This window comes from Electrophorus electricus, chromosome 8 (genome assembly GCF_041902795.1).
Source record: "Electrophorus electricus isolate QZ-2024a chromosome 8, ASM4190279v1, whole genome shotgun sequence".
NCBI classification, from domain to species: Eukaryota; Metazoa; Chordata; class Actinopteri; order Gymnotiformes; family Gymnotidae; genus Electrophorus; species Electrophorus electricus.
The window spans coordinates 23153137-23180000 of record NC_137504.1 but is presented as its reverse complement, the minus strand read 5'-3'; the positions used below and the strand labels follow the sequence as shown (position 1 = coordinate 23180000).

Here is a 26864-nt window from a genome sequence, read left to right as displayed (position 1 = left end):
CATAGAAGTAGCGGTACGGTCTGGTGTTGCACCTGTCATAGTGGATGTTGGGGAATTCCATGCCACCGTAATCCAGCAGGTCATCGCCGTGGAGATCCTCAAATGTGCAGAACACCTTAAAGGGAATGTAGGATTATAAAACAGTGGCACAACATAACATACCTTTTCATACTGTAGCATACTGTAAGCAATTTGGAAACTCATTTATGTTAAAGGATAAAATATGCAATGATTATAATAATAATTATATTAATAACTTATAATAATAAATAATAATAATAACTGTACTACTAATAATAAACTGGGGAAACATTCCAAGAGTATACACCACATTTTACCAAAATCAGCAACATTACTCTCCCAGGAATCACTGGGTAAACTATTAAAATTGTTTGTACTTGTAAGGGCTGCCTTCAGCCACCAGAGGGAGGCAAAGGGCAGCTCCAGGGTAACCATGGGAAAGTTGCCACACTTGTCCTCCTGCCTACTTAAAGGGGACATATTATGAAAAATTCACTTTTTCAGTCCTTGTGCACATACATTTGGAGCACATACATATATGGAGTACCTACCAACCCACAAACTGCCTACATCAAAAAACATGGTCTTTTGGTTCCCTCATAGGTTAGGTTACCAAAATAGTTTCCCAGGTCCATCTAGTGTTAGCTCCCCTATGGACCTGGTGTCTGTTTGTTTCTTTGATTTTGGTTTTTCATGCTCATTAACTCCTTTGCACTTGTTTTTTTTCACACTAGTTGGATACAATGGTCTCCTATATATGGCAACCGGTGTTTGAATCAGATACAGTGTTAAAATAAAATTGAGTATTAAACCTCCAGCAAAGCATGAGAGAAAAAATGATCAAAGGAAAATCCTGAAAATCCATTGGGATTTGCTAATTAGACTTATGAGGGAAGTGTCTTGGCATGGAGCTAATATTTTATTAAGCATTCTTGATTGGCATTCCTTTGTCCAGAAGACTCAGTTTGCCATGCATCATAAACAGAACTACACAATGATGCAAGGAGAAGAATTGTTCAATCCTACATGTAAAAACCTACTGCTGCTGATTTGGAGAATTACAATAGGCTACACTTACTAGGTTTGCTTTCACTATGTTTGCTGAAGAGACCATTCAAGCATGAATGTACAGTTTAAATAAAATTTATGTGGGAGGGAAAAGTGATATTAGCCTTGTGATTATGTAGGATATAGCATATGCAAACTTGATTAGGACCACCTAAGGGAGACATTCTGGTCAAGTATATGTAGACATTGGAAAGCCACCAATTATTCATAGTTTGTACAGGCATTCTTTGCAACCACAAAACTAACATTAACCTAATCAGAAAGCAATTGTGGATTAGGCTTCCCTGGGGCTTGAAGGATTTGACACTGTATTAGAGTTTAAGTGTAGCATCAGCACCTTATGTTTGCTGAGGCAGACTGCGGTGGCAGAGCTGTTGGACTGCGTATTGAGGTTCTGGCCCAGCGGTGTCTTGCTTGTGATGTTGAGAGGCAGAACAAAGCGGCGAGGGAAAGCCTTGCCCATGCTGTTGTACACCTGAAAAAGGCACAACACACCAAACACCTGGAGTTTAACAACATGGTAGGAATATATTAGTTGTTGGTCATTACCACAGTGCTGCCCTTATCAAGCAGTCCATAAAGATGGTGTTCTACAGATCACAGAAATGTCTATTGAGTGCTCTTTCAGCTCTCGCTGTGTGTTTTGAGCCAAGGAATTGATATTTGTAGCAATGTAATCCCAATCAAAATTTCCCTAAGAGGAAGAAACATGGAGTAAGTGGTGAAGTGTGCATGGGGAGAGAGAAGGATCATTAGTAACCTTGTCCAGGGCCTCTCCAGACTTGTGCAAGTTCTGAATGAAGTAGTTGTTGATGGCCTGGCCATCATCTGAGCAGCACATGTCCACGATGAGGAAGCCATCTTGCTCAAAGGCATTTATCTGGTGGAAGGTGGCCAGGGCCCTGGTGTGATATTTTACTGGACACACCTATTGCAGAGCAAGGGCAGAAATGGGTTCAAATAACATCTTTGAATCAGTTAATGATCACTCTGAGAGTTATAATGTGATACTAGTAATACCATTGTTTATATAAGGAACAGAGAAAAACCCAAGCAAACCATGGTATGCAAAACCTTACACATTTTACTCACGGGTAGCTTTTTTTTAAAACAACCTGAATATTGAGCTCAGTTTTTCCACCATGGCTCTGTCCCAGTCCCATAGCTCTGTACCCTGCTACGAGCAACCAGCAAGACCCTGCATAGTCACCTTGCCATTGTGCTTGTCCACCAGGTGGAATAAGGTATCCTGGTTGGGGTCCCAGTAGATTCCGTCACATATGTTTTTCCCCCGCATCTTACACGTCATTATCTTAAACAAATCCAGCTTTATGGGCTGCTCAATGAAAACCACGTAGTTCTTGGACATCGCTGAAGGACACAAAGATGTTAACACCACGGGTGCCCAGGTCTGGCCCTGGTGATCTACTGCCCTTCAGTTTTTAGTTCAAACCAAAATCTAACACACCTGGTTGTAATATTAAGAAGGTACAGAAGGACTTGATTAACTGGATAGATTAGGGTCAGAAATAAACTTGCATGACAGTAGATCACCAGGACCAGACTTGGGCACAGCTGCATTACACCATCAAAAAGTTACATCACTCAGTGACTGGTCTAACATGATCCTAAAACTAAAATTGAGACTGCAAAGTTGATTAATTTACCAATTAAATGCAGATGCTCATTCAAGCAGAACAATAATAGGAGGTTCTGTAGGTAAACAAATGGTTTGACCAAGGCTTTGTTGGTATTCATAATTATGTATCTGCACAGAACTGACTGTGAGTAGCTGGTGTAACTTGGTTACCAAAGCTGTGGTAGTAGGAGGGCCTGTTCTTGTCAGCAGGGGTGATGGAGCACAGCACCTTGGCCCCATGGAGCGTATCACTGGGGCTATCCTTCTCTGGAGGGACACTGATGATGTTATAGGAGGTGCCTGCCAAACACAATCAGAAGAATCTATTTAACCTTCTTTATCCACAGTGAAAATATATGCTCATAGTATGTATACTATAGTGTTTGCTTGGATAGAAGGTATGTGTAAGAGTGGCATTGTAGGTGTGTATGCATCTGACCTTTCCTGTCATAGGAGTTGCCCATGTTGTAGACTGTACCATCAAGGTCAACATGGGGGTGGGCAGTAGCACCATTAACTGCCACGAAGTTACTCCAGTCTACCTTTAATGAGCAGATTGTAATGTAAATGATGACAAGTTGTTTTGAAAATAGTGAAAATTAATTAAATTTGTCCTCTTTTTTACATGCCTTCTCTTTTGTTTCCAGAGTCTCCGGGTCCACTTTGTGCATGAAGTTTGTCTCTGTGCTGACATAGTAGTCACCCTTGTATTTAACAAAGCTGACGTTAGCATTATCTGTGGGCTCTGTGACAAGGTGAAAAGAACTTAATGCACCTGTGCTTTCAGGGCTTGCAGCACAGTATACCATGATGGACTGGAAAAACAAGGCGTTAGGTAAAACCATGACTTTGTATGTGTGTGTATAAGGAAAATGAACTGTGCACTAAGGAACAATTGAAAATGTTTCATTCATAAAATACATGCAAGCGGCTTGGGATAACATCTGCTAAATGCGGTAAATGTAACTGATCCTATGCATCCTGTTTAGTTAAACTAATTTCTATGGTAACCTCTAGGACACAGAATTAAATACATAAAGATCATATAATGTGAAAGGTGCAGCCATGCACTGCATACCAAAGGTACAGTACAAACAGGAGGAAGAGCTCCTGGGAAAATATGGCCTCTACATGTGAAAGTTATGTAAGGCTTCAGGCCTCTTTAACCCACCTTGAAATAGCTGCCTTGTAATGGTCTGCAACTTGCACATGGAAGGCATGTGCTTTTTGTAGGAAGGTAATAAGTACAAGTTTCTAGCAAAACCTTCTGAAACCTTTCTCTAATAAGGAACTTTATTATAGGGCCATATGAATTCTACATTTCAAATGCTTTACAGGCATGTTTATCTGGTTATGGTGGGGTCTTGTCTCATACTTGCTTAGCTCCTAATGGAGGTTTGTATGTTGTTTCTTCTGTTTCCTTTGTCTGGCTCAGTAAGGTGTAAGTAAGAGCCTTTGTTATGGGTGGAGAATCCTCCCACCCCCTTTCCTCCACATGATTTGCCTCCCAGTTACTCTTCATGTAGCGTTATGTAACCTATTATTATGAGCATGTTTGTATTGCCATGGTTGAATTTTCTTTTTAATTATGTGGAACAATGTAGTTTTTCTAACATAATTTTAAAAATTTGAGAATTTTTAAAAAGGATCTTAAAGTAAAATTGTATTTCATGATTTAAATACTCACCCTCACACCCCCCTTTAGTTATAAAAGCAACAATAAAACTTCACTAATTTAGAAGAGTATTAGAAGAGTGTGACAGTCTACATTTAGATGTAACTCATTACCTTCATTAAGTTTGGTTCAGTTTCAATGGAAATATGCATTGTAAAATTAAATGTATTCAATTGTAAATTATGAAGTGCCTTTGACAAAAAAGACTAAAACTAATCACTAACATCTCTTTATGAACAACAAAGCAGAATTTCTTAAATATTTAGTAGAAAATGTCAGGGCATTTGAGTGCATTTGTTTGTTTTTTTAAAGACATTTTCATATAAATGTATGTTTGTTGATAAACGTCAGATAAATGTATGTTTGTTGCACGACTGATACATATAGTTACGAACAACATATAGACAAACAAGGTGCAGTTGTGTGCAGGTGTGGTTACAAACAAAACAACCCTCCCACTGCACGTGGCGGGCCAAACCACGTGACTTGCGGGAGGCGAGCATTCTGTGACAACTCCTACAATTGCGTGAGAGATCTTCTAATGTAAGTACTTTCTGTTGCACTGAGTATATTTGCATAGAGTTCTTGCCTATATTCAGAAACTGTATGTAAATTCAAAGGTTTTCTTGGAAGTAAGCTGTACGCTCCAAAAACAACTTGTTCTGTCTCAATAAGCACCCTATGAACATCACAGTAACAAGAAGCAAAGCATGATCATATCCATCAGCGTGAGAAATATGCCAATACTGAGTCCTGTTTTGCTCAGGTTTTGGCTTTTAAAAAGGAAATGCCCGCATCAGCTGAATGATAAGTTAAGGCAGGGAGAGATGTTTGGACTGGCATTAAGAAACCAATGAATTAGAGCCTGTGATCATCCTTGAATAAAGGCATGGCCAATTAGCACCCCTCTTGTCCACATACTCTTTCACCATCATACTCACTCATCCTCTCAAAGCGGGACAAGAAGCGCTGGAAGAGGTTCTTGCAGGGATCAGGGAGTGCCAGAGTGCCAAACTCTGTTACCACAATACGATTCAACTCGCAGTTGCTGTTGTAGGAGTCACTGCGCAGGAAGCGGCTACTGTAGGTCACATGACCATCTGCGATTTGAAAGCGGTGCATCAAGGCCATCCCATCGAACCAGTGGTTGAACCTGAGTAGAGAGTCAAAATAATGTTAGGCTAGTGAAGGTAAAGGTTTGTTAGTCCCAGAAGTTTGTATTAACGGCAATTCAGAGAAGGGGAAACAGAAAAGTGGATAGAAAAAATTACATAAACATATTTCATAAATAAAATAAAATAATAAACATCAACCTCTTCATATAGGCTACTTTACATATTCTTAGTTTCTACAAAGTCAAAGTCAAATTTATTTTTTTTAACAATAGCTGTTGTCACAAAGCAGCTTTATAAATGTGCGAGCCCAAGCCCCCAGTGAGCAAGCCAAGGGTGATAATGGCAAGGAAAAACTCCCTATAGCATGATGAAGAAACTTTTAAAGGAATAGGAGCATAAGTGTGCGGGAGTGGGACTACTCAAAATGCTCATTAGTATGGCTGCAGGGAAATCTGACCAAATTTATGATTTTCACTACAGGGCCCTTCTCAGTGTTCTGAAGAAGGGGCTATGGCATTACTAGTAAAATATCACTGTTATGTACATTCCACCTTTGCTAGCTAACCTCGAATGGCAACTAAAATGAGTCATTGTGTACCTATTGTACCTAAAAATCCTTTTTCAAGGAAAATCTCATGTCCTCCACACGCGCACACCACCTTCCAGTTAGGCACCGCTTACCATCCTCTTATTATTGATTGTCAACACCTGTTTCTCATTACTCACATTACTCTTTCATCTAGCTACCCATTCATTTGCTCTTCACCCTTTCTTCAGGACCTGCATTGGGTGGTTTTATTCTCCTCCCCTCACTATTTTTAACCTTGGTCTCTGCTGTAGAGGAATAAAGTAAACTCTGGGTAGTAGACTCATGCTTCATTTCTGTACTTTGACAGAAATGTCACGGAAGACAAAGCTGTGTGAGGCAGGCACAGCAACTCAAACTGTCTTACAAGAGGCCCTTGCCCTGCAGGAGCAAGCCATTGGTAATCAGCAGCAGAAAATTCTGTCCCAGCAGCAAGACCTGCAGGCTATGAGATCCACTCTGGATCATCTAGCTTCTTGCATGGAAGCACTTAACACTTCATCAAGGGTTCCTCCTCCACCTGCTCCTCTTTCTACCAGCTGACAATATAATAGAAATGCTATTGTATGCAAGAGTTTTTCAGTGCAGTGCAATCTGTAATTTGCGTCTAACCAAGATATGCCAGACCTTGCATTAGTGGCCTTTGTCATCAGCCAAGCTGACTGGCCGAGCTAAGCCCTTGGCACCACTTTAATCATTAGCCAATTGCCACTAATGGATAGCTATAGTGCATTTGTGGAGCAGTAACTAAAGGTTTTCGAACACCCAAAAAATGGTAGAGCATTTTGCTGTGCGCTCCATGTTTACAACAAGGGAATAGGACTGCAGTGGACTTCTACACTGGAATTCTATACCCTAGCTGCAGTCAGCAGATAGAGCAAGGAGGTCCTTATAGCTGTTTGTTGATGGGCTTAAGAAGGAAGTTCAGGCTGAACTCCCCTCTGGGGAGGAACTGCACAGTCTTGATGAGGTAGTCGGCAGGGCCATCGCCAATGACCACCTTTTTGATGACAAGTACCAGGTCCTGCATCATGCTCAGACAGTCAAGATGAGCTCTCTAGAGCCAGTGACCAAGCCAATGCAACTGGGTAGCACGTACCTGTCAACGTGGGAGCAAAACCAATGCCTTCAAAACAACCAACCAAAGCTGACCTGACTGTCTGTTGCCTGCTCCCCTTCAGTTTTATTCACTCCCTTGGGGGGAGACCTGGGGGGAAAAGAACCCCTGGCCATGAAACTCATTTTTAAAGAATGGTGCCACTGGGGAGAGGGGCCCTTGGTCTTTGTTTTTCAGCAGGTTCCAGTTCATGGTGACCTACCAGCCCACATCTTCAAACACTCCTTCCCAACAATTAATCCCAAAACTCTGCACTTACAGCCAGGAACCTATTCTCCCCACATCTTATGTTCAGATGCTATTGGTGGCCATACCTGCACAAGGACGCATATGTACCACTTGCAAGGCACCATGTAGTCCTTTGGGGAAGCTGCTTCCCTTGCCTGTTCCTAGACATCCTTGGTCAAACATATCCCTCGATTTCACAACAGACCTGCCTCTATCAGATTCTATAGTAGGCTGGTTTTCCAAAATGGTCCAGTTAATACCTATGCCCACTCTACATATGGCACCCCAAAATGCAGGTGCAGTGTTCCATCAAGTCTTTTGCCAATTCGACTTAACAGAGAACATTGTGTACAGAGTATTTGGTTCATGTCCAGGCTATGGAATGCCTTCATAGAGAAGCTTAACATGACAGTGAGCTTAACATCTAAGTTTCAGCCACAGGCTAATGGACAAGTGGAGAGGGTTCATGAATTCCTGAGCCACCTCAGTGTCCTCTGGTCTCACTCCCTTTGAATGAGTTCTAGGGTATCAGCCTCCACAATACCTTTGCAAGCAGCCTGTTTCTCTCCCTCTAGGCCTGGTGTCAGACATCTGGAAGGCCATAAGGAGATTCAAGAGACATGCAACAGGATGCCAATGGGTCAACCACACCAGTGTACCATCCCAGAAACAAGGTATAGGTGTCCACTCATACCCACACATAGCTCTTCCAGAATGGGTACCCAATTTATCGAGTGTATATCACTGATGAGTGGTATGCTTCTATTCTATTTTTTTTCTCAATTGTAATTCACTAATAAAAGCCAATAGAATGTAATAAAAGCCAGATGAATAAATGTAAATTTCTGGATTGTCAGAAGTGTGGTAAACTGGTTAACAGTGCTTTCTGTATTGTTTTGCATTGCTTTGCACCATGATCAATCAAATGTGACCAGAAACTACTCATAGCTCCAATCTCCTTAGCTCTGTACTCACGTTTGGTTTCCAAATTCGAACTTTCCCGGGCCATTGCGAAGCAGGCTTCCCCGTACCCAGGCTGGAATGGTCCCTTTGACGGTAGTAGGGACAGGCTCTGGGCTCTCCTCCACGCTGCGCACCAAAGGTGCAATGCACTGAAGACCCGACAATTCTTTGGAGCAGACAGAGATGCAAAACAAGCTTTTATGTCTATTCCTGTAGCAAATATATGTTATTTACCTGAGTAATAAGACACTGGACACTATTCAGTCCTATGATTCCAATGTCTTTGGAGGCATGGTTTTTGAAGTCCAACCAAACCATATACAATGGCAGATGCCAACAAAGGCATATTAAAAGTAGTATAATGCTTAACAACATGTCAAGTAACATCAAATTTATTTATACAACACTTTTTACAAGCGTTATAAATAAGGTTTTCCAAACTACTACACCTACAACAGGCTACATGGAATCACAAGATTGTATAGTGTTCACACACTTTATGTGTTCTCACACTTTGAATTTTTACCTGGCATATTATATACTCTGAGTTCTTCAACTACTAACTGTAAATACCAAGATTTCAGACATTTTACCACCCTGTTTTGGTGTATGTGTGTGTGTGTGTGTGTGTATGTATGTATATGTATATGTATATGTGTATGTATGTATGTATATATATATATATATATATATATATATATATATATATATATGTATAAATAATTTAGTATATAAACGGTACGGCCCCTCCTCCCAGACGTCTCCATCTGTGGTGTGTGTGTGTGCGTGTGTGCGTGCGTGTGTGTGTTTGTTTGCATGGCCACGCCCTCCGCATGTATCACACTTGCTCTTTGTTTTGTTATCGTGAGTATATAAGTCCCTTGTTTAATTCTGGATGTTGTCTGTGTTTGACCTCACGTTAGCCTAAGCGCTGCATTGTCTTTGTTGTGTCCCTCAGTAAACATCATTGTGTGTTACATGGCTCGTCTTTACATCCTGCTAAGATGCTACACGTTACAAATATGCAATTTCAGACACAGCCCCAGCCTTTCTTCCCCCAGGATCCATAGTATTATGACGATGTCATATATTTGTGAATGTGCCATTTTGGAAAAAAATAAAAGACCACTCCAATTTTTTCTTAAATCAGCATGACCACATGTACAGCAGCCATTTCCTTCAAGTGTTTGTTGAATTCCTTCACAGACACATCTCATTCTATTTAATGAGATGCCGAATAGGTGATTAACAAAATCCTTTTCTAACGAGCAACAGTATAAAAACCACTGCTGCTGTCATCACTTTTCTTTTGTTATAGAACCAGCTGGGTTGGAAAAGCAGTGCTAGGACTACCCAAAAAGTAAGTGTAGTCAAAATACAGCTACAGACTATGCCAAAAAAGTTGAAAAGAAAGGTTCTTAATGAGGAAAAGAAGGGTTCAATTTTAGCTTTACTGGCAGATGGATACAGTGATTGTCAGGTTGCTTTCATCTTGAAATTTCAAAGTCTGCGGTTCATAAGAACAAGGTCAAGCAGCAAACACATGGGACAACAACAGCTACAGACTGGCAGAGGTTGAAAACAATTCATTACCGACCGTGATGATCGCCACCTCATTCGAATGTCACTTAACAACCGTAAGATCAAGTGACCTACAAAAAGAATGGCATGCAGCAGCTGGGGTGAATTGCACAGCAAGGACGGTTCAAAACAGGCTTCTGGAGGCAGGGCTGAAGTCGTGCAAAGCTAGAAAAAAGCTCTTCATCAATGAGAAGCAATGAAGAGCCGGAATGAAGTTTGCGAAAGACCGTAAGGATTGGACAGTAGAAGACTGGAGTAAGGTCATCTTCTCTGATGAGTGCAATTTTCAGCTTTGTCCAACACCTGATTGTGTAATGGTTAGACAGAGATCTGGAGAGGCCTACAAAGTGTCTTGCACCCACTGTGAAATTGAGTGCAGGATCGGTGATGATCTGGGGGTGTTTCAGCAAGGCTGGAATCGGGCAGATTTGTCTTTGTGAAGGTCACATGTATCAAGCCACTTACAAAACTGTGCTGGAAAAAAACTTGCTTCTTGTCTGACAATGTTCCCCAACTCTGATAACTGTTTTTTCAAACAGGACAATGCTCCATGTCACACAGCCAGGTTAATCAAAGTGCGGACAAGGGACCACCAGATCAAGACCCTATCATGGCCAGCCCAATCTCCAGACCTGAACCCAATTGAAAACCTCTGGTATGTGATCAATAGGAAAATTGATGGTCAAAAGCCATCAAACAAAGCAGAGCTCTTGGAATTTCTGTGCCAGGTGTGGAGTAAAGTTACCCAACAGAAATGTGAAAGACTGGTGGAAAGCATGCCAAGACGCATGAAAGCTGTGAATAAAAATCATGGTTATTCCACCAAATATTGATTTCTTGACTCATCCTAAGTTGAAATATTAGTTGTTGATAAATGAATATGAGCTTGTTTTCTTTGCATTATTTGTGGTCTAAAATTTCTGTAACTGTTTTATTATTTTGACCATTAGTCATTTTCATTAAAAAACATGCTGTAAAATACAATATTTTTATCTGGAATTTGGAAGACATGTTTCCAGTAGTTTATAGAATAAAACAAAACTGCTCAGCCTGGTTAAACATATACCTATCAATTGTAAAACTAGACAAACTCATAATTTTGTAGTGGTCTCTAATTGTTTTCCAGAGCTGTATACTTGGTATTTTATTGTAGAATGGTCACATGTGCCATATCTGATCCTGCAAAAGCAAACACTTTTGTTCTTCTAAAAATGTATTTATTTATTTTAGAATACCAGTAATGAAGAAAGGCGAGAATGAGGAGTCTAGGGAGCTTAGCCCAAGCTATAGGGCTGGCTGCTTGATAAACCAGGATAAACAGAAATACTTTCAAGTTATATTATTGCAGAACTTTAATGATACAGACAATGATTAGATTATTAACTAGCTATGACACATTAACCTACATCTGTCTATGTTAGCCAGCTATTGATAGCTAACAATGAAATTACTTTTTTATATTTAGATAGCTAGATTGCTTATGTACCTCTTGCCTTATGAAATTACTCAAATATTAAAGATAAGCAATATCTGCAATGGAAATAGATATAAAGGCTTATTTTATTCCCTTTGTGTACAGGCAGACCATCTTATCTTCATTACAGTACACATCGAGACTGTGCTCCTTAATTCATAGTAGACACAACCATTTATCCTTAAAGCAGAAGCAGGAAAAGTGATTCTGTGATCACTGTCAGAGATAGGGTTGGAATGTAACATGTACACCAAACTATCAGGGACAACTTACTTTTCTTCTTCTGGAAAAACACTCTTGCTTTTGAGAAGAGAGTTACTAGATGTTGCACCTTAATTACTATGTGTAGTTTCATCATACCATTGAGAGGAGACCACTGCTGTATATCACCTATATCTGCTAGGAAAAATCCATGATTAATACACGAAGTTGCAAACAACACAAATCACTTTTTTTTTAAATAATTACAAGGGGGCAGTCACTAAAAAGTTCAGTGTGAACCCACCTTAGAGGCTATGAAATTAAGGTATCTAGGCAGAAAGAGTTAGACAATGCAGAATATTTTAATAGTTACATAAGACCTTTAGCTCAGACACACACATATATGGTTATACATGCCTGATTACTAAAACCCACAAAGAGGTATTGAACTGGGATAAGTCTCTCATATATCAGAAAAAAGAAAAAAACAGTGTATTGAAGCTAATATATTATTGTATGTATTGAAGCTAATACAATTCTTTTGTCAGGTTTAAATGTATGTGAAGTGTTGTTGTGGAAGGTCATACATTGTCATGATTGTCCCTCCCTGGCGTCACGGTTCCCATTGCAACCCTGTTTTTGTTTCATACCTAGATCTGTTTCCTTGCGCTTCCTTGTTTTGGTTTCATTCTGTTCCACCCCCTTACTTGTTTCCCCACCTGCAATTATGTTCACTTGTGTCTTGTTAGTCTTCATCATTCTCGTATTTAAGCCCTGTGTTTGGTTTGGTCCCTCAGTTTGTTCAGTATGTATGGTTCTTACTGTTTTGTGCCTTGGCCCTGATTATTTTTGTTATCCTGGTTCATCCCTGGTTAGTGTTTATGTATGTTTTTGTCTGTTAATAAATTCCCTCCGCACTTGCATCTGATCCCTTGCCTCGCTGCATGCTGACATAATGCCATTACACACGTGTGTTTGTGTTGGTTCACGGTCTATTTGTTAGTCCTCCTAAATGATATATGTATACTATTTTGGCTTCTTGTCCTATTAAAAGGAAAGGAGGTTCAAGATGGGTGGGAAAAAAACCTGAAAGAGCTATCAAAACATTATCTAGCCTCCGATTAGTTGCTGATGGTTTGACTCTCTTTGCCGTTTCTTTATTGGTCTTCCACCACATTTTCCCAGGGTGTTGAGTGCTTCATACAACCTCCACACTGCCTTTACTGAAACTGCTGGCCACCCATCACATATTTAAGACTCTGTCAATTTTCCAGATTCTCTGCTCTGTGTGTCGCTTCCAGAAGTTCCTGTGAAGTTGTATTAGACTGTAGAAATTGTAGCTCTTATCCATGAATGCTTTGAAGTGGCTGATTGTCTGAACCTCATCCACAGCATCAGATACAACCAGTTCCAAACAGTGCTTCAAACAAGGATATGTGAACAGGGTAGGGTACCTTGCAGTCAGCCTGACTACCACAGCAGAGTACTTGCCTAACATGACACTGACTCGATCAGTAACAAATCAGACTGAGCTCTTTTGAAGTCATTCTTCATTGAAGTCTTTTAGTATCCAAACAATACAATACAGCTTTCTTTATACCCTCTGTCCTTCGGCTTTCCAGTTCTCCCAGCTCTACAAACACACATTCAGGAGTAGCTCCATCTATAAAAGCTTTCACACTGATAATCATGGCATGTTTGTGGCTGAAAGATGCAGCTTTGTCAGCAAGAACATCTTGCTTGAAGAAGCCATTTTTTCTGCATCTCTTTTGCTAACTGTTCCATGATTCTGAGTGCAGACTAGTGCCCATGTTGATAACCTTTTTTTGCTGAAGCTCAATGGGATTGTGAAGGTCGGTTTATGTTAGCTAGATAGTATGCTGTTCTGAATACTGCATCTGTCTCAGCTAATAGAGCTTCTGTCACAGCTCTCACCCTATTTCTAAGTAAATCCTATCCACCCTTTTCAGCCAGCCCCCGAGCTATTTTGTGTGCCCTAGACATCAGATGCCATCAAATCTTGTTCCTCAAGAAGGCACGGTCTGTTTTCGTGTGAACCTGAGGACTGAATCTTAAATAAAACCCACTCCTCAGAAATATACACCCCTTTTTCTGTGAGGATACCAGCTGACTTTGTTCATCTACAACCTGGAAGGAAACAGAACATTCATATCATATAAGCTGTCCTTTTTTATATATACATTAACAACAGCACCTAGTACTAAACAAGTGGCAAATCTACTCAGAAATATTTAATGGCTTGGTTACAATCTACAAACGATAGCTAACAAATGCACGAAACGAAGATGAAAGTAGATAAATGTTACACTTTTAATAGCTTTAATTATCTGATAACTCTTGATATCTAACAAACCACATAGTAATTCAATGGTGTAAGTCTGAAATTACTTCTCTTTAAGAATTACTGACTTTTTTATTATAATTAAGGGAAAAAACATACACAGTAAACAGTTAGTGCTATATTATTCTCCTTGTGTATAAGCGTACACAATTTAACAGCAAGCAAAACTCCCTTCAAACAAATGCATGAGAGATAGGTTATAGCCTCCAAGCTCCTGTGCTTTATTGAGCAATGCACCGAATTAATGGGAGTGAAACATTTAGAGACAATGCCTTCGATGGCATAAACAACAGGATTGCAGGGGATTGACCTTTACATATAAAAGTGTGGCTTCTGGAGCACTGAACTAAATAACTTCCTGCTTTTGCAAAAGAAAGACAAAACTGCCAAAATAAAAGGCCTCAGCAGGGTGTGTTTTTTTAACAAACCAAAGACAGAACACTCCCCTACGAGATTCCCGCTGAATGCTGAAATTAAAGTTCAGTCCTCCCTTCTCATAAGCAGAATGACCTCAGATACAGGCCTTAGAAACTTCATGCATATCCCCTTTTTGGTTACCTTGTGTTTGACCTTTCGAACCTTTCGATTATGACTTGGGAAGGCCCTGGTGACGAACGCCATTAGCCAGTCATTTCTCACCATTTGGTCGTCTTTCAGCAGCACAAGGCCGGCAACTTGAATGTTTGGTAGTGGCTCCAGCCAATTGCAGTGCACGTATGGAGTATGTAGGTATTCTCGATTTCAATGGTTCCAAAATTGGTTTGCCAGGCTCTGAACTTGATTTGTACTGTTATCTGTTATTTGTCTGTGACATTCCTAGGTTGAGGTTTAACGCTGGCCTTCTGGGTGAGTAACATTGCTGGGGTAAGTATCGATGATGAGTCTACTTCTGTGGAAACAGGAATGAATGGTCTTGAATTAATAATAGCTGATACTTCTGCCATCAACACCCATAGGACTTCATGGGTAAGACTGGAGGACTCAGTGCAGTGCCCATTCATTCCCATGTGTGAGGAGTGTGGTGGATTGAAAATCCAAGGGCAGCCTTGGCTGTTAACATATCTCTGGACTGCTGACTCACTTTGTGGAACTCAAGCTCATTGCAGGCTCCAACAAAACTGGTTCCACAATCATAATGGAACTGCTTAGCTGGGCCACGAATGACAAAGAATCTCTTTATAGCATTAATGCAACTAGAGGTGTCCATCAACTCAATGACCTCAATGTGAACTATGGGAATGCTCATACAAGTAAAAAGCACCACCCAGCGCTTGTCCTGTTGTCCTCTTGTGCGATGTGTAGTAATGGTCCATGGGCCAAAACGGTCCAGGTCAGTGTTTGTAAATGGTGGCGACATGGTTAGTTGCTTTACAAGCAAATTGGACATCTTCTATATCTCTGTTCTGCCACGAAGCTTCCAGTAAATAGCACATGAATGCAGAAGACATTTGTTGTATCTTTTAGCATTGATCAGCCAAAATCTAGCAGCACGAATGGTGCCTTCTATGAATGTTAGGGCTTGTTCTCTGTTGTTAGGATGCGGCTGTCTGGTGCTTCTGAAAGGAAGAGTGGCCACCCAGCTATTTCAATCATCTTAGTAGACCTCTTTATCCATGAGCATCAAGAAAAATTTGTCTTCGATAGAAGGAGTGGGCTTATCATCATCACATTTTCTTTTGAAGACAGTGAGTCTTAAAGATGGCGCCGGTGAGGTCGGCTGCCGTCACGACTGCTCCGTCCACACCTGGCACTTTTTTCGCTCTTTTCACTATCCTTTTCGCTCTTTTCGCTCTTCCCGCTACCCCTGATTTCTCCGCAGCCCTTCTCTACACACCACGGCACGTATCTCGTACAGCAGAGACGCCCTTATTTCTCTTAATCTACATACCACTCACCTCAAGCCGTCTGTAACCCCGGACCCAAGATGGCCGACGGAGATCCTGAGGGAAAACAAAAGACGCGGCGCGAGGAAAAGGCCTCGAGGGAAGCGAGCCGGCGTCAGGAACAGGCTGAGGGCTCGGGCACACCGAGCTCCCTTACCCAGCATCCTGCTAGCCAATGTCCAGTCTCTGGATAACAAGCTCGATGACCTCCGGGCCAGGATAAAGTTCCAGAGGGACATTCGGGACTGCAATCTCCTCTGCTTCACCGAGTCGTGGCTGAACCCAGCGGTACCAAACCACGCTATCCAGCCGGCCGAGTTCTTCTCGGTTCACCGCATGGACAGGACGGCAGGTTCGGGGAAGTCGAGAGGCGGCGGAGTGTGTTTGATGGTAAACAACAGCTGGTGTAACAATGCCAATGTTGTTACTCTCGCCTGCTCCTGCTCACCCAACCTGGAGCTGCTCGCCCTCAAGCTTCGTCCTTTCTACCTTCCCCGGGAGTTCACTTCAGTCATTATCAACACCGTGTACATCCCACCTCAGGCTAACATGGACACTGCACTGTGTGAACTTCATGAGGCTCTCACACAGTTTCAGGCACAGCACCGGGACGCTGCACTTATTGTGGTTGGGGATTTCAACAGCGCTAACCTCAAGCGTGCGGTGCCCAACCTTTACCAGCACGTAACCTTCCCCACCAGGGGAAATAGGACACTAGACCACTGCTACACCCCATACAAGGACAGTTACAAGGCACTAGCTCATCCACCGTTTGGTAAGTCGGACCACGCCGCCATCTTCCTCCTACCAAAATATAAACAAAGGCTGAAACGGGAAGCTCTGGTTCAGAGGGAGGTCGCGCGCTGGACAGACCAATCGGTGGCCACTCTGCAGTACGCTCTGGATGACGCGGACTGGGACATGTTCCGGCGCAGCACTGATGATGTCAGCGAGTTTACGGAGGCAGTAGTAGGGTTTATTGGGAAACTGGTGGACGACACGATCCCAAGAATCACCATCAAGAAGTTTTCTAACCAGAAGCCCTGGGTGGACAGAACCATCCGCGAGGCTCTGAACTCTCGCACTGCTGCCTACAATGTGGGGATCATCAGCGGGAACATGGACGAGTACAAGTCCGCAGCATACGGAGTGCGCAGGGCGGTGAGGGAGGCGAAGCGATGCTACGGGAAGAAACTAGAGACACAGTTCCAGCAGAGTGGCTCTAGATCCCTGTGGCAGGGACTACGGATGATCACGGACTACAGGAGCCCACCCTCTGGACTGATGAGTGCGGATGAGTCTCTGGCGAACGAGCTGAATACATTCTTTGCTCGCTTTGAGGCTACATCTAGCAGCGCTAATGCTAGCAGCACAAATGCTAACGGCGCTAGTGCTAACAGCACTAATGCTAGCAGCGCTAGTGCTAATGGCACTATCGGCGCAGTCGATGGCACATGCGCGGGGCCCACCATAGAACAGCGCCCTCTCATCATCACGGAGAGTGACGTGAGGAGAGTGTTTAAAAGGGTGAATACCAGGAAGGCGATGGGACCAGACGGTATCTGCGGGAGGGTCCTCAAAGCCTGCGCAGATCAGCTAGCCCCGGTATTCACCGACATCTTCAATCTCTCCCTGACGCTCGGTATCGTCCCGTCCAGCTTGAAGAGGTCCACCATCGTCCCCGTCCCGAAGAAACCTCGACCCTCCGACCTCAATGACTACCGCCCTGTCGCCCTCACATCAGTCGTGATGAAGTGCTTTGAAAAGCTAGTCAGAGACTTCATCACATCTTCACTGCCAGCCTCCATGGACCCACTGCAATTTGCATACCGCCACAACCGCTCCACTGACGATGCAATTGCACATCTGCTCCACACTACACTGACTCACCTGGACGAAGGGAGGGGAAATTATGTTAAAATGCTATTTGTCCACTACAGTTCAGCATTTAACACTATCATCCCCTCCCTACTCACTACTAAGTTGGGAGATCTAGGACTGCATACATCCCTGTGCGACTGGATCTCCAACTTCCTAACAGACAGACCACAATCAGTACGGGTGGGCAACTGCGCCTCATCCACCCTCACCCTCAGCACTGGAGCTCCTCAGGGTTGTGTCCTAAGCCCCCTGCTCTACTCACTGTACACCTACGACTGCACAGCCACTTCCAGCTCTAACATCATTGTCAAGTTTGCTGACGACACCGTTGTCGTGGGTCTGATCTCGGACAACGACGAGAGGACCTACCTGCAGGAGATTAAACACCTGGAAAACTGGTGCTAGGAAAATAATCTCCTCCTAAACGTCAGTAAGACAAAGGAGCTGATCATGGATTGCAGCAAGAAGCAGGTGCGGCACTACCAACCTGTGAGGATCAGTGGAACCACGGTGGAGAGAGTAGATAGTTTCAGGTACCTTGGAGTTCACATCTCGCAGGACCTGTCCTGGTCCCGCCATACCAACTCCCTGGCAAAGAAGGCTCGTCAGCGTCTTTACCACCTCAGACGCCTAAGGGACTTCAGACTGCCCTCCAAAGTACTGCGGAACTTCTACACCTGCACTATCGAGAGCATCCTCACGGGGAACATCACAGTCTGGTTTGGGAATAGCACCAAGCAGGACAGACAAGCACTCCAAAGGGTAGTGATTTCAGCAGAGCGCATCACTCACACGGAACTTCCTGACCTGCAGACCATCTACTACAAGCGGTGCCAGACCAAGGCCAGGAAAATTGTGAAGGACCCCACCCATCCCAACAATAGACTCTTCACTCTGTTGAGGTCAGGGAGGCGCTTCCGCTCCCTGAAGACCAAGACAGAGAGGCTGAAGAGGAGCTTCTTCCCACAGGCCATTCGGGCCCTGAATCAGGGAAACTGATAAACTGTGGGGACCACCACCACCATGTAACATGACTGTATATCTGTACATCTGTATATATAGATTTATACTCAATTACCCTGTTACACAACAACTGTAGATATGTTACTATATAAAATGGATCTGTATATTCTGTAGATTGTGTACATATATACCCAACCATATACATTGTACATTGTGTATATAATCATAATATACATATATTGTACATACATTGTTAATATATTTTTGTACATACATAGAATATATATATTTATCTGCATATATATATTTTTCTCTATGCACCCCTGTTCTCTTCCTCAGTTTGGACAGAGCACTCTCCACCATTTCACTGCACGTTATACTGTGTATGACTATGTATGTGACGAATAAACCGAACTTGAACTTGAACTTGAGTCCAAGCTCATTGTCTGATTTGCTTCCTCAGTGGCCTTTGAAATCATGCGACTTGAGGCTGTGATTAACACTTTCTCTTAAGTGAACGTGGCTGTGGCATGGAATAAAGAATGAAGGCCTCTCATTTTCCAGCACATTCATCTTCATGAGGTCTTTTGATTTGTCATCTCACTTTATGAACTCTGAGGATGTCTCTGCCCAAGAGGAGAATGATGTGGGCATCAGGTTCTAATGCTGGGATCACTGTTGCAATGTGCTTAAGGTGAAGATGATGCAGAGCTGCTTCTGGTGCAGAGATTTTATCTTGATTATTCTGTATTTCATTGCACTCGATCAGCATTGGAAGCATTAGCCTGACTCCACCATTTGCTGCTTCAATCTGATAACCAGAGGCTCTCCTCCCTGAAGCCTCCACAGTTCCAGCACATGTCTTTAGCGTGTAAGTAAATGCACTGGTGCAGATGCCAAACAGGTCAAAAAACTCTGATGCAGCGTTTTTTCGTCGCTCTGTTCGTCGAGCATGGCATACATTTTGATGGCATGCTCAGGATTATCCTTTGGGCAGACCTAAACTGGGCATATTTTTGAGCAGGATTTCGCTGAGAGCCCTTTGCCACAGATCTCAGTGCACCACAGGTGGCGATGAAGGGCGTATCTCTTCTTCCCCGCCATGCATTCATAAGGAGTCAGTTGGCCTTTGATGCCCATGGAGGTAGACCAAGATGAAGGGCTGTATTGTGATTGTTGCTGTCAAACTCATCACATTTCAATATATCTTTACAGCTGCAGATGATGTGTGAAGCAGACGCACAACACTTGAAGCATATTCCTTTCTCCTTTAGGTAAGCTTTCCTTTCTTCAATTGTCTAAAACTGTGACACTTTCTCAGTGGGTGGGGTTTGTTGTGAATAGGGCCATGTTTAGCTGGATCATCTTTCAAAGCGCTGCTGGTGTTTAGATCTACAGCTCGAGAGTGTCTATGTGGAGGTTTTTCACCCCGCGAATTGCTGCTATTTGACAGATTGAAGCTTGGATAGTTTCTCATTTTGGCTCTAATATGTTTCATATATGCAGAAGATTCCTTGCCAAGCCATTTTGATAACAGATCTAGGTCTTCGTCAGCTGTAAGGCCTAAGTCTGTAATTGTGTGAACAAAAGAGGACTTTCATGCGCTGTTGCCTTTGAGCTAGATATTTTTTGCTAAATTCATCACCCTCCGAGGGAGCTGGTACTAATGGAGCTATGTACTGAGAGGGGGCTGGCTTCGGTTGTTGGAACCAGTCACTAGGCCTTGAGCCATCTCTTTCAGCCTGCTGAGGAATCTCACTGTTTCTTTGATGAAGCAGACTGGGTTAGTATCCTGGTGAATTGCAGTCAGGAGGGTATGAGTCAATCATGACATACTGGCATGACGTTCTTGCTTCACCGAGGTCTGAGCTAAACAGGGTGTTATCCGGATGCTGTGCTGACTTATGCTTGTGTGTTGGGCTGACAGATGAAATGGACTGTCATGTAAGGATTGATTACTAACACACTCAATCGTGTTATTTACTCACATTTTGTACCATGATGGGAATATAGAGCTTCTCACTCTCTAATTGGGAAGCTGCCTCCAGTATCTCTGTTTGGGGCAGTGGTGGCTCAGTGGTTAGGGTACTTGGCTTGTGATTGGGGGGTTGCTGTTTTGAGCCCCACTCACTGCCAAGATGCCACTGTTGGGCCCCCGAACAAGGCCCTTAACCCTCAGTTGCTCGCGTCTAGGTTTGGGCTGCCTGGCAGTATCCTAGACACACCCATTGATGGTGTGGAAGTCAGTAGTGGTATTCTGTACCTCTGTTCTGCTGTGTATCTCTGCTTTAACAGCTGCAGCCTCTTTTTCTAGATGTAAAGCTTGCAAATTAGCCTCCTGCTTCACTTAGTCCACTTTTATCATGATTTCCCTTTCCACGAATGCAGCGCATGCCCATGCGGCTTCTGCTGTTCTGTGTGTGTGCTGCTGTGGCCGCAACAGATGATCTAAATGATCGTGTAGACCTAGAGCAGCAAGACCTGATGTGTGATGCTGCGTCATTCCCACGTATCTAAGTAGCTTTTAAATATTTCACTTCCACGATACTGCAATACGTCACTGCAGCGATGTTTAGCCAGCTGAATTTATGTCTTTTCACTGTATTGTTCTCCTTGTGCGTATAAGTGTACACAATTTAACAAAATTAAACAGAATTAATTTCCTGTTCCAGAAAGGGGCTTTCAATGTAACCCCACCTTCATCTCTTCTCGTACCCCCGCCAGTCGAGTCTGGAGTGAACTCAATGAACTTGTGAGCTTGTATGTCTCCAAGCCCATGAGGTAATGAAGCTGTCCCAACAGCACTCCCCTCCTCCCTTATTGGTCCAGGATTTCAGTCATTGTGGCTTACCATCATCAGTCACTGATGGGAGACTAGATAATGTTCTGAAAGCTCTTTCAGGTTTTTTCACCATACTTAAACCTTCTTTCTTTTAATAGAACAGGAAGCCAAACTCATACATATTATATAAATTAAAAGGGCTAACAGACAGAGGGTGAACCAACACAAACATACATAGGTGACCTTCCACAACCACCACTGCACGCACATTTATACCTGCCAAAATAATTGTTATATTAATTTCAATGCACTGTTTTTTCTTTTTCCCGATATATGAGACTTATCTCAATGCAATACCCCTATGTGGGTTTTACTAATCAGGTATGTATAACCATATGTGTGTGTATTTGAGCTAAAGGTCTCAAGTAACTGTCTTAAAAGGTTCTGTATTGTCTAACTCAACTTTTTATCTGCCTAGATACCTTAATTCCATAGATGTACATTTTAGCCTCTAAGGCAGGTTCACACTGAACACTTTTTAGTGACTGCCCCCTTGTAATTATTTCAATAGAAGTAATATTTGTTGTATGCCACTTCAAGTATTAATTAGGTCAATATTCTGCATTTTTCCCCAGCATATATAGGTGATATGCAGCAGTGTTCTCTTCTCTGAATGGCATGATGAAACAACATATTAAGATGCAACATCTAGTAACATCTAGTATCTAGTGTCTTCTCAAAAGCAAGAGTGTTTTTCCAGAAGAAGAAAGGTAAATTGCCCCTGATAGTCTGGTGTACGTGTTAGTTCCAATCCAATCTCTCATTCCACATGAATGCTCACATGAACAAAATTATGTGAAACTGCTGTCAGTTGTGATTTGTCCTCTATGTAACAGTACATTTTAAGTTGTGCACTTTTTAGACTCAGTTTCCCTCATGTCAAAGCCTCTATCTGTTAATATCAGATCCCTTAGTAGCAATCCTTAACTATATCCTAGGTTTCTGTTTATCACTAGTTCTTCCTCCCCATACAGAAATATTAATACTGATGCTTGTTGCATAACACCCATAAGGAATTTAATAGAATTATGAGATTTGCATGAAGTCCAGGTTAGACAAGGGGAAAATTTTCATGAAAAAATCTCAAAATAATCTATGATCACGGTCACTTCAGATTGAAAAACCTTTCTTGAAAACCTCTGCCATTTCCTTCTTTGTTGGCCAAAAAATGTTAGTCACTCAGATCACTGTGAAATGTGTTTCATACAGTTGCTTGTGAAATGTTGAATCTATAAACCTGTAAGTACTCTTGCAAAAAAAAATTGTTTCAGTTTTATGAGAACCAACATGAAAATGTAGTTAATACACTCTTGGTACAGTCCGAGAGCTCCCACTGTTCTTTGAGGTAGAGGTCCTTTGAGTATTTTCTGTCACTCTGTCATAAAATTATATTTTAAAAATTAATCTGAGTAAAACATTGTAAAGCTTTGACAACCATATGATAGTTTTATGATTTACGTTGTGCATGCATATAAATGTATGGCATATAAAACATAAATGGTGTGCTATCCCTTAATTGGCCATCATGACCATGTGGTGTCTGTGGATAACTTTCTTAAGGCGAGACACTGCAGGCAAAAACATAATTTTATCAAGCAGTGGTCAATTTTGAGATTTTGAGCCATTTTTCTTCCATACCATGTCTTATTTCAGGGTGCTGGGAAGAAAATGTCCAAAATACAAATTTAGGTATTTATGTTTCTACACTTAGAGGTAGATTTCTCCTAAATTCATGGTTAGCATGCTAACACAACATGCAGTACTGCTACCTTTGACTGCACCGTGTCATGACAGGTATCCTTGTAAAGTTTGCTCTTTCTTGCATAAAGCTATCACATGCATATAATGTCATTTTCTTTGTATCAGCAACAAATTGTGAAACAAAAAGGGGAATTTAAATGTAACTGTGAAATCTCATTAGCCGGTATTGATTTCTGACAACATGGTTTGTTCAAATGGTTCATGTGGCATGCTCTGACACTTCTGGCTTAGCTTCATTGGGAATTTTGATGTAATAGTGTAATAATAAACTGCTATTTAATTCTGTATTTTCTGATTTGTCAGCAGTTTTACTTTTACCATACAGACGTTTCCTTTAGTGTCAGACTGGAAAATATTAAAATAATGTAGTCTAGAAAATCATACAAAGACTAATGAGTGTATCCTACTTTTTCAGGACATTCAAGTTGAACTATTTGTTCTCTAATGGGATTGCTTCTGGACAAAACATAGACAACAGGTAAATCTATAAAATAGTGTGTCCTACATACATCAAAGCAACAGGGAAGTATAACAAAAACTGCTTAGTTATCAGTGACCATGACAATATAACAATGATTGCAAGTATGAATGTAAATCATCCTATCTTGGTCTATCCCTCTCTTCTGCAATACTAACTAATCCACTGTCAAAAGACATGAGCCCCTGTGCCTATGTGCCAGCTCAATTTAAAACAGCACATGAGCTGTGGTTACAGAAGAATAAGCTTCAGTATAGAAACAGAGACTCTCCTTTACACAAAGGTACACTCACAGCACAAAAACTGTCTAGCAGTATCAGGTGACCTGTATCGAATGATCAGGAGAGACAGCATGAAAAAAACAACAAAACAAAACAATTTGTACAGATATGAAGAGTGATGAAGAATGACAGGCCTAACGTGATCGGTGCAGACCGTGGTGACGACCACAGCTACACTGAGCCAACCAACGCAAACGGGTACATCTTACCTGGGCTCTGAGGTTTGATGCGAGACATGAGACAAGGTGAGACACTGCTGAGAGCTCGGACAGGGAGTCGGACGAGGAGGCATGCCCGGTGAGCTGTGTAGAGGGCAAGAGAGCAGGCATATCCAACAAGCATCTGAAACAGGCAAGGCCCTCCCTTTTTCTTGCAGCATAAGGTCTGACTGGCTGCCAGGTCTGCCACACTACATAGCACCATCCAGTGACAGCATGGAGGGAGGGAGCGTAGGAGGGGAAGGGAGAAAATGGGAGGCAAGGAGATCTTATGCAACAAAGAGGTCATGAAGTTGGGGATGAGAGGGTAGGATATGAAAAGAATACTGACAAAGTGCAAAAAAAGTGTTATAAACGAGAAGGATATGGCATCTGGTGCACACATAACAGTTAACCAACTCTTGCAGTGTTTTTTTGGGAACCTCTCCCCAAATTCTCAGTCACTGGGGCAGCCTTTAGACAAATCCACCTAACTGGTACCTATTATAACTGTCCATTACAGATATGTTACGAAATTATGCTCAAAGTACTCCTCTGAGGAGGGGAATACCATGGAAACAATAGTTGTACGACTTTTCTTTGATATAAAGCTATGTGGAGTCTATGTATGTATGGGAATACTGGGTCCCCCACAGTAAAGCCCACTGTAACGCAGCAGAAACAATATCTTTTGTTTTGTTTTTAAGGGCCAACAATGAATTACACAAAGGGGAATGAGCCTTAGTCTGGGTAAACTTTGTCCAGTGCCTGTACTACTTTCAATTTCTGTTTTTAATAGTCTATTTAATGGCCTAACTTTAATAACATAATATGCAGTACATTGTGTGTAACAAGTAGTTCTTATTAATAAATAACTTCCGATGTAGTTTAAGGATAACGTGAATATCTACTCGAGAACACTAATTCTATATCACATGGGCCTGATTTACTTAAGAATTATGGTTCTTATGGAGATTGAAGTTGCATTGGCTAAATCTAAAGCTACATGTGTATAAGCAACGGTAAAGTGCTGTGGTAATTATGGGGATTTTTTTTACTCATCAGTAAATTATATAAATCATCAGGAATACCTACCTTTCATGTTCGTATGTAAAAATTTCAGCATTGTATCTGAAATCTTATATGAACGTGTAATATACACGTCCAAAAGAAACTAGCAGGTCTGCACTGGACTACGGGTAAACCCTTTGCCCTTCTTTTTAGTGCGCATGTACAGTCCACTTCCTGGTTTATCGCCTAGACATCCAACCAGTATAGCACTTAACGTTAAACAGGATGCAGTAGGTTTAGAAATACCCAGTACAGAGTAGTGATAATAAACGTTATGAAAGCCATGCTCTGTGGCACAATACAGATTACTCACCCGTGCTTGTTATATGCAGTCAATGGAAATCTTAACGTTAACTCAAGTCAGACAGACAGTGGTAGGACTAGTAACAGCGTGTGATTAAACGAAGATAAAAGTACCCAGCCAGAACCACAGCCTCCGAAGTACATCTGTAGCAGAGGAGTTCAGTTAAACTGTCATAACACAGGTTCTCATATTCTATGATAAAGACCATTTCACTAATCATTGTGTATTTTTTTCAAATTGTAAAAAACAACAACAACAAAAATGATGTCTTTTATAATTATTCTTGTCAAAACAATCATTAGTATATTGATTATAATGAAATAAAAAATTAAATCAATGTTTGACAAATGTAAAAATCGATACAGCTACTGCTGTGTTGTAAAGATCACAGCCTTAAAGAATGTTGATTTTAAAAATCCGATTTAACAAGAATATAAACCTGACCCTGCCACTGAATAACTAGCGAGCTACCTTCAGAGTGTGTTACTATTTTAAAATTCCATTGAACCTAATGAGATACTGTATAATACAACTCAGTTTCTGCCTAAATGCCTACATTTAGAATGTTGTTCATTTCGAATCATAAATTAAACTAACACACTCTCAGTTTAAGTAGACAGAACCTGAGTTGTATTAATGGGATTTTATCAGTATTCTCCGAGGCTGCGTTCTTTACATCCTAGCAACAGTAAATATGCGATAAAACGGAGTATGAATACGTTAGTTGTTCGTCCTGTATCAGCCAAACCAATGCTAAAATCGTGGTAATCGCAAATATATATATTTTTTTCTCACTATCTAGACGGTTAACGCTGTTTCATAGGAGCCCATGCTCTCCGTGTCCGCCGGAAACACTTCCGTTGTGTTGTGGCTGGATTTGCGGCGTTTCTGAAGTTGCATGCGTTTGTTTTGTTTTGTTTTTTATTTGCACCGCGTTTCGGAAATGTAGTGCACGTGTTATAATTTGATGAATGATTGGTATTCGCGGCCACCATAGGTACTGCATAAGCGACAGCATTGTAGGTGGAATTAAGTGTGCAGGAGTGCTGCCGGAGAGTTGCGGTGATATATGAAAATTTTCGCTGCAGCACAGTCACAGGAACATACAAAGGTGCCCTTTTTTATTATTAGTGAAGTTACAAGAAGACTACATCGCCTCCTAGTGGTGGCAAC

General features: G+C 41.8%; 1 protein-coding gene across 2 annotated transcripts in view; it reads right to left on the bottom strand.

Annotated features, from left to right (window-relative positions):
* bco2a (beta-carotene oxygenase 2a) overlaps positions 1-25856 on the bottom strand; it is a 26905-nt gene extending 1049 nt beyond the window's left edge. The window contains exons 1-11 of one of the 2 annotated variants that reach the window (XM_081719571.1): positions 25701-25856; positions 24329-24421; positions 8425-8578; positions 5345-5556; positions 3354-3473; positions 3168-3266; positions 2900-3028; positions 2300-2460; positions 1850-2017; positions 1427-1564; positions 1-115 (exon numbers count right to left, since the gene is read on the bottom strand). The exon at positions 1-115 is cut by the window's left edge and continues 68 nt beyond it. In XM_081719571.1, coding sequence (XP_081575697.1) covers positions 1-115; positions 1427-1564; positions 1850-2017; positions 2300-2460; positions 2900-3028; positions 3168-3266; positions 3354-3473; positions 5345-5556; positions 8425-8578; positions 24329-24356 — 1324 coding nt within the window. In that variant the 5' untranslated portion in view covers positions 24357-24421; positions 25701-25856. Of the gene's footprint in view, positions 116-1426; positions 1565-1849; positions 2018-2299; positions 2461-2899; positions 3029-3167; positions 3267-3353; positions 3474-5344; positions 5557-8424; positions 8579-24328; positions 24422-25411; positions 25553-25700 lie in introns of those variants that run through there. The other variant, XM_081719570.1, reaches the window with a different exon arrangement.
* Between the last annotated feature and the right edge of the window lie 1008 nt (positions 25857-26864).